The following is a 10,767-nucleotide window of genomic DNA, read 5'->3' as shown; positions in this document are numbered from 1 at the left end:
GAGTAAGGATAGTATCTTTAACTGGATAAGGTCAGTCAAAATGTCTGCCATGAAAACGTCTATCGATAGTAAATCCAGCTGCCCTGTCTCTTAGAAAATACGTTTATATTCCCGGGCAGTTCAAGAGGGGAGCAAAACGTATTATTAGTATTACATAAGAGTACTTTCTAGGATAGAGAATTGGACTGTGTAATTAATCATATTAATGAGGGCTGTAATCCATTTAGCTTTACCCATTGCAGAGGAACTGTCTCCCGAGTCTATATTTATACCAACAGCCCTTAACTAACACTGATATAATGCATGTTTTTTACTTTTACTTTTACTTTACTTTTACTTTTACACTCTTTAGAAGTGTTCAAAGTCAAGAACTCTGAGGAGAGAACGGAGAACAGGAGGAACAAACCGAGTCAGAAGATCATTATGAATATATATACATATATTTATATTAATACATAAGTATGAGCATAAGAGCGTGCATAATACAGTTAGAGACACTAGAGAAACAATCAAACAAACAGCAACAACAGTCAGTGTTTATGTACGAGTCATAGGAGACAAATGCAAAACACAAGTACAAAGACAGACTTTACGCATCAAAGTCTGTTTACAGGTTCTTGGGGGGGGGAGTGTCTTGCAGACGGTTGAGTGTGCATCGTAAACAAAGCAAATCTAATCGACTGTAAACTTACATTCAGAGGTAGAAGTTGTGATATAATGCAAATATAAAGTGTAGCTAAATCGACAGTCTACACACCAACATTAGGTCTCACACTGTTTGTGCATTTCCTCCCTTTTACTCTGTTTGTTGTTGTTGCCTTTAATTTACTGGCCGGCAGGTAAATGCTCAACTGTGTTTCTCTATTTTGTGTCTTAAACGTTTTTTCAAAGTTAATATTTGTGTCTTATTTCTTAAAGTTAGACGTCGGATGTAACCGAGGAGATTTTCTTTTTTTCTCAGCGTGAAAACACTCTTCGCTGTATCATCATCATCATCATCATCATCATCACGGCTCCTCTTTCGCCGTCTCTGTCTCTTGCGATAAGGGTAAAAATTGTTTCGAACTCTTCTCAGCACTCCATCGAAATAATAGAAATGGTCGTATTCGTCGTCATTAAGGAGGTCGTCTTCGTGGCGTCCGATAGGCGCATGTTCTGTCTCCTGCTGTCCTGCGTCCTTAAACGCATCAGTGGGCTCCCACGAGGAAAACTCAACCTTTGATCCCGTTCCTGCAAACCTCTCCACGCAGTGCTTCCACCCAGCGTCAGTGCGATGTATTAAACCCCTGCAGGGCGGCGTGTCGTCACCTGCAGTCTGTGGAGGAGAACTCTTCATCAGTACAGTTCACTGCTGAGACACAGCGACCAAGAACATTATTTTTTTTATCAAAGTTCATTTCAAGTTGAATTAGTAAATGAGGATTAGAACAAATAATGTATTCAAATAAGTGGCCTATTATTATGCAATGCACCATTTCTGCTCTCAGAGATCAACGTCAACACCGTCGCCTCATACTGACGAGAGAGCGGTATCATGTTTCTAACTAACTCTCTGCCAGAACGTGATTAAGTGTCCTCCCCACAGTCTGGTTCTGCAACTCCACTTACTTCTGGAAGCTTGTCTGTAGCCTGTTTGTGGATTGTTTGCAAAAGTTTTGTGAATGTAAATGAGTTCACTTTCGGATCATCGTGGTCTTTTTCTTCGCTCTGGGCGCCTTCGTGAAGCCCGGTTGCATCTGCTGGGACGTCTTCTCTCATCCTGAGGCCTGAGAATGACTTTCCAGTCGTAGCTTGTACATTATTATTATTATTATTATTACTTTTAGATCTCGTTGTGGTCATCGGGGTCCCCTCTGCTGCGCTTGGCAGTCTGTCTTCTTTCTGTGTGCTGCCTTGATAGAAGGCGTCCGCACTTGATGTAGTCTCTCTTATCCCCGTGTTTACTGTAGTCGTCTCTGCTATGAGCTCTGTGTTTGCACTTTCTGTCTCCATCATTCGGAGTGAGGGAGGTAATGGCCTGCCTGACTCCTCTGATGGCACATCTTCCCCTTGTTTTGTGTGATTTATGCTCATATTTTCATGATGTGTATTATTAGTCTCTGCGGGTTCTATTTCCTCTATAGTTTCTTTCATTCTGTCCTCAGTATGTGCAGACGCTGCACTTACTTTAGCTGTTATATCCATCCCCTCTGTTCTATCCACTGCATACATTTCTAATAAAAATGGGCTTTCTGTCGAGCATATACGTTTTGAGTTATCTGGTTCAAGGATAAAGTTTTCCTGTATAACTTCAGCCATCGGCGGGGGGTCGCCCAGCTCCTTTATGGGTATATTGTCTGTGTTCAGGATAAGTTTCCTCACTGATGATAGTTCTGTTTGTGTCTCCTTCTCTGTGTCTGGGAGCAATAATATGATTAAGACTTCAGAAAGCATTTGTTCGTGATCAACATTATTATCTGTTTTACGTGTAAAGTCTGCTTTTTGGATGTTTGCTAATCTTTCCTGTTTTTTTGTATGTGATTGTTCTGTTTCGCTTTCTCCCTCTGGGCGTCGAAACTCTGCATGTTTTGTGATGATTTTCTCACTGAAATCCTCTTTATTATCATCCTGAGAAGCCTTTATCTTATTCTGCGGTCTATTTATGGATTCTGTCTTCTTTCTGGATTTTAAAAAGAGTTGCCTCTCGACGTAAACACGAGATGCAGCTTTTAGAGGAAGTTGCTTCTGAACTTGCAACAAGGACTCGTCATCCAAGTTCAAATCCTTTTTCTTGATAATTGCGGCTGCATTTCTCCGTCTCTCTAATTGTGAGATATCTGAAGTTTTCATTGCGGAGCTGCCAGAGTGCAGAGCGGCAGCTTTTGAAGGCCGTTGTCCATCATACTGCATGGGAACTTTAATGTCCATCGCTTTCTGTTTGCTCTCTTTCTGTCTCATTTGTGGTTGTGCGATCTGTTCTTTAGATATTTTCTCAATATTCACTGCTGATCTTATTTCCACATCTTTAAAGCGGCAGGGACTAATCTCAGTTATAGCAGCACAGTATCTCTTTGTCAGCATTTTCTGCAGTTTAACAATGGTGGCGGGCGTCCAGCTCTTGGATTTCTCCAGTAAGAAAGCCTGAAAATTGTGGCCTGAGGCAGCAGCGTGATGATGCAGTAACCATGCAGACCCTGAATCAGCTTGATCTTTCATTATATCCACGGCAATATGGCCGGCTTCACCGGCAGCTGTAGTTGGTGTGACTTCTCTAATAACATGCAGCGCCGGTGGAGTATCTGATTTCAGCAGAACTGCTGGAACACTTTTCCCCTCTCCACGAAGGAGAGAAACAACCTGAAGTGACCGGAGAGGAAGACAGAATTAGTTACAGAGCTGCCACCAGACAGATGCGTGAGTCACAGCACAAAAACAACCATTTCAAGTACACTGCTTCATTCATGTGAAAGGATTTAGCCACGCTAGCGGCATGTGCTCCAGGGACGGCAATGTCAGTTGGCTGGTTAACTATTGAAAGGATTACCATGAAATGTGGTACATACATTCATTCCCCCCCCCCCCGGATGAGTGATAACCACTTTGATGATGCTGTAACCTTTCATCTGGTGTCATCATGAGGTCAAACTTTTTAATCTGGTCAAGTAGTTTGGTTTGAGGCTAAATATCTGCAAAACTAAAAAAAAAAACATTCCCATCAGCCTCAGCTACACTTTATATTTAGGGCTTATTAGCAAATGTTAGCATGCTGACACACTAAACTAACATGGTGACAACGGTAAACCCTGAAGCTGCTAGACATTAGTGTGTTAGCATGCTGACGTTAGCATTTAGCTCAAAGCACAGCCTCAAAGAGCTGCTGGCTGTAGACTCTTGATTTATAAGGCAAGGAGAGACCTTTTTTAACTTTAAATGGTTCCTTAATGCTTCAGTGTCTAATGGCATGTCGTTCCCTCAGCACGGACCCCTCAGTACACCGCCAACCATGCAGCATTCATTGATATATTAATCTCAAAGGGAGTTATTCACATTTCCACAACTTTTGCAGTTTTTCTGTCAGTAACTTTATTTTAATATGTCTGTTTAACCGTGAGATTTATAACCCAACTGCTCTTTTTCAGTAATCTTCGTGGTAAGATCTCCAGGTCTCCGAGGTCTTTTCTGCCTTAAAGCTTAAGTGAACGTGGAGAGGGAGTTTCACAGTGAAGTCGGACACTAATCTCTCTGCTCTCCCATGAACATCTAAAATCGGAACAGGTGCAAAAACATTCTGCACGTCAGATATTCTTATTATCAACAGTGTGAAATTAGTACGAAAATAAAGCTTGTTGTTGGCGGTGTGATGATACGGTTCACGCTTTTAGGTGGTGCAATTTTGAGGACACTTGACTGCCTTGCAGAAAGTAACGATCACACCTGTTATGCTGATAATTCTTGCACACGGCGGAGAGCAGCAGAGAAAATGCAATATGGTAAACAACGTTTTGATTGATGTCAGCTCACAGAGGGTATACAATGTAATGGCAATGGCAAACTAAGCTACATAGTTTTTTTTAGACTCAATAAAGGAAACTCAGTACTGAATGAAACAAGCATACCAGTGCTGGAATATGGTTCTTATGGATTATTCCTGTAGATTCCTGATGAGACAAACTGCATACATGGTCATCATGGACTGTGTATGTCCAGTAAAAGGGGGAGGTCCTCTCTTTGTGCTGCACAGCAACACACACACAGTTTCTCAGGATACACATGCAGTGGCGTTCAGTTTGGGTCTGAAGTGTCTCCAGTCCTCGGGGAGTCATCTGTCCATTGAGAAGCAGGTTTCTGCGTAAACTCCAGCTGTAGTTTTCCATGACCCGGTCCCCGTCTCCAAGGGGACTCAGGTCAGAGACAAGCAGGGACACCAGCAGCAGCCACGGCCTCATGGTGCTGAGAACGAGTGCTGGAAGGCAGCAGAAACCCAACTGTAATGCTCTTATCTTTGGAGCATTTTTTTTTCTCTCCCCCTCATCTCACTTTGAATAAGCAAAGCATGAAGCAAATAAAGGCTCTGCTCTATCTAACAAGGTGCTGTAATAACGAATAGGAACGTTTTTATCCCTTCCACACTTTTATTTCTCCTGTCATACCACTGACATATTTCAGACTAACTAATGTTCCATCATTTTTAAAAATTACTGCCTCAAATACTATTAAAAACACATCAATGAGCCACTGAGTTGCACTTGGTGTTCTTTCATTACCATGAATATACGTCCTGCTGCCGGAAACACTCACTAGAGCGCCAATTGTGTATTAATCCGCAACTAAAAATAGTCCCTAACAAATGCTCTATTCACTCCTGTTTGAGAAACGTTTGCTATTAACTAGAATGCTCAGCTGTTTTTGGACTTTTTTAACCTTTTTTTAAAAAGTGAAACTCTATATTTGACACCTGTTTTCAAAGATTTACTTCTTTAGCACAAATTGGGCTTCGGGCTGAGTACCACAGACAGGGCATGGAGGTCAGACAGTATTGACAGATGGACTGAACACATTCACATTTTGATCCCTTCTTGATTTGTTGACAATAAGAATAACATTGAGTGAGAGAATACTTTCTAAATAAGTACGCTAACTTTTGTAATGGTTAAGGACGCTGTTCATTTGCATTATTAGTGTCTCTACGCAGATAAAGGAGTAAAGCAGATGTTAGACTGTTAGGCTGTAAAAGACACCACATTGGCCCTGCTGTTTTGAGGCAGGTGCATACAGTTAATTGTCCTGCGCTAGCCGAATGTGCTAAAAACATTTGCATATTATCAGACTTTGTCCGTAAGACTCACACTCCTTATGTGAGGAAGACAGCGACAGTGTGTTATTGCCACCTTGCCTTTGTTGTAGCAGCAGGTAAGAATTCACTCTGTCTTTGATGCAGACTAAAATAACAACTAAACCTGTTTGTTTAACTGTGTTAAATACAAATGAGTGCATGTGTTTTCTTGTATGTAGAGATGAAAGAATTGCAAATGTTGTTCTCTCGGCGTTCTTCACACTTTGAGAGGCTCAAACAAAACTAAAAGAACAACCGGATTTATTAACAATGGAAAATGTGGCAGCCCTGTTGCCAGTTTCCATTCATGTACAGTATAAATCTGTCGAATGCTGGTGTGGACGGTAAAATGTATGCAGGGTGGCAGACTCTTGAGAATGGCTAGTGTGCTAGATGAAGAATTATAAATACACGTAATATAAGTATGAAAATGTGGAGATTAACAGTGTATATTGGCCTGTGGTGGTTTACTCCAGGTTATGAGGAATATCACTGTTTACTCTTTAATTACAGCCTCAAGCAGCCCTGACCGATCGTACCTGTCAATATCAGACAGAAGAAGATGGGAAACACCAACACCGCATGCCAGATGAGCAACTACAGCAAGAGGAACGTCCGAGTGTTCGTCACAGAAAAGGCTCAGGAGATCGACGCCTTCCTCACCTCCCAGTCTGGAGGGGATGACGAGATCCCGTCTGTGCTTCCCGGAGGCAAGAAGTTCCACTTCAGGAAGGACATCAGCTGCGTCCGTGTGCTGGCCTCTCAGACTCAGGAGGTGCCCTGGGACCCCCATCACTTTCTGTCCGTCTTCGTGGAGGACGGAGATGACGAAGACGTTTGTTCCAAACAAATCATACACAAAATGCCGTTGAGTGCTCCGGTTACCGTGCTGCTGTATGACTTGTAGATTAATACCTTTGTTCATGCGGTCATTGTCCTCCAGACAACAAAGCAGAATATTAGAAGGTCTAAATCAACTCAAACTACACATTGAACACCTGAATATTTGTTAAAAATCATGGAATTCCTTCTGCTGTTAACATAACGTCCAATAAAAAACTGCAGCTCAGCTTCGCCGCCCTCCTGCCTTTTGCATTTTTCATTTACAAAGTCAAATGAGATTACACATTCATTTAGTGTCACTCCCCTGGTGTGACTGGCCCTCTGTGATCATCTGCATTAGTCCAGATCTCAGGATTGTTGCTGCACAGTGGGGGCTTTATTCGTGCTGGAGGTCTGTGCTAAATGATGTGACATGGTGAGGGGGTCTCCATCACCCGCATGGTTGTTTTTAGTCTTCATAACACCTTACGTTACGGCTCAGTCAACAAGTTCATGCGTGCAACCCAGCACGTTACAGATCAGCTTGAAAGGAGGTTATATACAACATGTATTTCATTTAATACCTAATCAGATGGACCGGATGTAACCAGTGCTACCTCCTCTTAGAAGCTTTTTTGTAAAAGCTTTCCTCACTTAAATATGTCTTATTGATGCTTTAATGTTACAGTCAGGCTGCTTTGTAATGGTTGTGGGCTCCAGAGTCCATGGCAAGTCAACATGACCAAGCAAAAAGTGACTCATGTTATGAAACCTGAAATCTATTTGATAATTTTTCACACAACCACAGCGAATACACTTAGCTGACCAGGATAATGCCGAGACAGTCACAACCCTCTGACACAGCAGACCTCGTCCCACTAAAACCGTCCCTCCTTTAACCCGCCGGACTCCTTTAAAGTCAGAACCAATTCCTGATGAACGCTGCTGTGAGAGCCTGAGATAATCTGTGAATGACTGGACCTCAAACAGATATAATAAGTTGATCTTGTGGTTTGGGGACGTCTTTAAGCAGAAAGAGAGTAAAGAGGGAGGATTCACTTGAGGGACAGAAGCACTCATCTGGTGAGTACAAATCATGACAGTTAGTTTTAGTAAAGTTAAGCTCAGTCTAAAAAGAAGAACGCGTGTAACGGAAAAGGAATTTCCATTTCATGCTTCTTTATACTTCTACTGCACCACAATTCTGTGGTAAAGATCGTAGTTTTTACGGCAGAGCTTTAGTTACTCATTTCTTTACTCATTAAGCTTTTTCATACAGAACATAAGCTCACCGTCTTAATAAAAATGGTTTTGGTTCCAGCTAAAATGATTAGTCTATAGTTTAGTCACCAGAAGTAACAGAAAAATAAGGTTTTTAGGACCCGGTTACAGCCAGAAGTATGTCATTATAAGATTTGGGCTTTTGCTCTGTCAGAGACTGAACTGCCCGACAGTATATAAAAGAGTTAAAATTAGCTAACAATAAAATGATACGTGCGCGTTAGTAAATCAGTAATAATAATCCAGCAATGTCGTCTATACCTAACACTCTGAAACTGGCTTCTCTACAGTAAATCTACTTCAGAAACTATAAGTGAATTTAGCTAATTTTTCTTTTGTCACACATTTACATTCAGACACTCACATGAACTCACTACTTCCTGCTTGTGACGTGATACGGTTCGCTCACGCAGATATGAGGCCTCCCGGGTGGTTCTGTGCGACCTACGTGCTGTGCCTGTGTCTGGGCTTCCTCTGTCTGCTGTTTGTGAGCTACTGGACCTCACGCTGGGGGGGCAGCTTCTCCTGGGACGGTTCAGCTCTGCAGTTCAACTGGCATCCCATCCTCATGGTGTCTGGGCTGGTGGTCGTGTATGGCAACGGTGAGTCATGGCGACCCTTTTACAGCGCTGCAGTACGTACACTTGCACACTCAGCTGGTCCTGCAGTGAGTCCTCCCCCCACGAACGATGTTCTGTTTTCATTGAAACTGTTTTAGAGAGGTGTTGACTCATTCTGGAGGGTGTTTGTGGTGCTTTTGAACTGCACTGCATTACACAGAGAGATGTTTCTGTTATTTAGCCTGCTCTCGTTGACATAAATAGGGTGGACAAAATAATAGAAAAGAAATGATAGCCTCAGCTATCCTCAAATAAAAAGCAATCAGGCCCTTTTCAGTACTATTGATTCTACAGCAACATCTTGGAGGGGAAAATAAATGGCTTTGCTGTTGTCGGTGGATCATTTGTGAACCACTGACCATACAATAACAACACATCAGCCGCAAAGGGGCACATTGCACAAGGAGAACAACAATAATGGGGCTTTCCAAAGTAAGTGGGCCTGCCTTACTAACTGGAGGTGTGGGGTTTGAAAGATGTGGGCATTTAGACAGACAGGGAGCGTCTAACAAAATATGCTGCTGTGTTGCATTATGGGAGTTTTAGTATCCGGTGTTTATGGAGCTTGACCTAAAACTAACTGAACTCACAATATCTCGGCCTCTGCAGCAACAATTTTGGGAGGGAAAAACTTAAAAAATAGCTGTATTTCAGTACGTTTTTATTTATGCAGTGGTGAACTCCCTACACACAGTAGCTATAGGGCCGTATCAATACATTGTACACACAACAATTCTGAATGAAAAGCGAGTTCCAGCAATTGATCCAGGTTTTGTTAAATAATGCAACACCATTTCTCACAGAAGCTGAAATGATTTCTCACTGCGGCCGACTGAGCCTGGAGGTTTTTATCACACAGCGAAAGAGATGAAACCCAGAGTTATTATTTTAATTCGTCATCATAAAACCCAGATAACTGAAATGAATCTATGCAGACGCTAAACTCATTAAAAAAAAATTTACTGGACGAGTGCATCAACTAGATGATTTGAATGTAAGTGAAAATATCTTCAGACTTTTCAATTTTACCAATATCAACTAATTATTCAGCAATTTTAAGGGGAAAAAAAGCAGAAGATGGCAGGTTATTAATAACATAAAATGCACTGTTTGCATAATTTATTTCTCATCTCATCGTGTCTGCAGCGGTTGTTGTGTATCGCCTACCGTTCACCTGGAAGCAGAAGAAGCTCACCTGGAAGCTGGTGCATGCCGGACTGATGCTGCTGGCTCTGCTCCTGTCCGTCCTGGGCCTGTGTGCTGTGTTTGACTTCCACAGAGGCCTCCACATCCCCGACCTGTACTCTCTGCACAGCTGGGTGGGCATCTGTACTGTGGTAATGTTTACATTGCAGGTACGTACGACAGTCTATGAACATCTCCTGTTGTTCTGATTGTTAAACATACTGTAAGAAAACACTGAATCATTGCCGTCTCGTCATTTCTCCGTGCTGCTGGTAGTGGCTCCTTGGTCTGGCTGGCTTCTTGCTTCCCTGTTCTCCGCTGTGGTTCCGTAGCACCCTGAAGCCCCTCCATATCTGGATGGGGAAAGCCATCTTGATCCTCAGCGTGACCTCCTGCATCAGTGGTATCAATGAGAAACTGCTTCTTACTCTGTAAGCGTTCAGAACACAATCTCCTCTTTATTTCAACAGGAAAACAGCACAAATGATGATGATGATGCTGGAGTTGTTAAACTATAAATATATATATATATATATATATATGTCAACAAAATTACTCATGCAAGAAATTTAACTCATTAACTTAATGTCTCCGCCTGCTGTAGTAATGGGGCCAGTGGGGAACCTTACAACTCGCTGCCTGCGGAAGCAAAGTTTGCCAATTCCCTCGGCTTCCTCATTGTGGCCTTTGGATTGGTTGTCTTTGGCATCCTGTCCACAAACAAGTGGCAGCGGCCAGAAACAGATAGTGAAAGCGTTCATGTGAGTGCGGATGCCGTAACAGTGATCCTTTTGGTTTGAACTGTTTTACTGTCATTCTGTATCAGCATTTGAATATAAAAAAAAATAATAATCTAGATGTCATTTTAATTCCAGATTCTGCTCCATGAAGACCCCACATGAGAACACTGGACACACTGCAGGAAAACATCAGTGTGCCATAGAGAGCCCATAGTACGCAGATGAAAACTGCATTGGGTATCATTAATCAACATGTTTACAAAGGATTTAATAAAAACTTTGTTTTTGTTATTTAAAAACTGATAAT

The 10,767-nt window shown here is 42.1% G+C and overlaps 1 protein-coding gene across 1 annotated transcript; it reads left to right on the top strand.

Moving 5' to 3' along the window:
• The first annotated feature begins 8,330 nt into the window (after positions 1-8,330).
• Positions 8,331-10,520, top strand: LOC139301631 (lysosomal membrane ascorbate-dependent ferrireductase CYB561A3-like). The gene is made up of 4 exons (XM_070925071.1): positions 8,331-8,517; positions 9,682-9,890; positions 9,997-10,151; positions 10,325-10,520. Exons 1-4 carry the CDS (start codon positions 8,331-8,333, stop codon positions 10,518-10,520), a joined length of 747 nt encoding a protein of 248 aa, XP_070781172.1.
• Positions 10,521-10,767: the final 247 nt, after the last annotated feature.

This window comes from Enoplosus armatus, chromosome 18 (assembly GCF_043641665.1).
Source record: "Enoplosus armatus isolate fEnoArm2 chromosome 18, fEnoArm2.hap1, whole genome shotgun sequence".
Lineage (NCBI taxonomy): Eukaryota > Metazoa > Chordata > Actinopteri > Centrarchiformes > Enoplosidae > Enoplosus > Enoplosus armatus.
The sequence above is the reverse complement of the archived record's forward strand: the minus strand, read 5'-3'. Positions and strand labels throughout refer to the sequence as shown.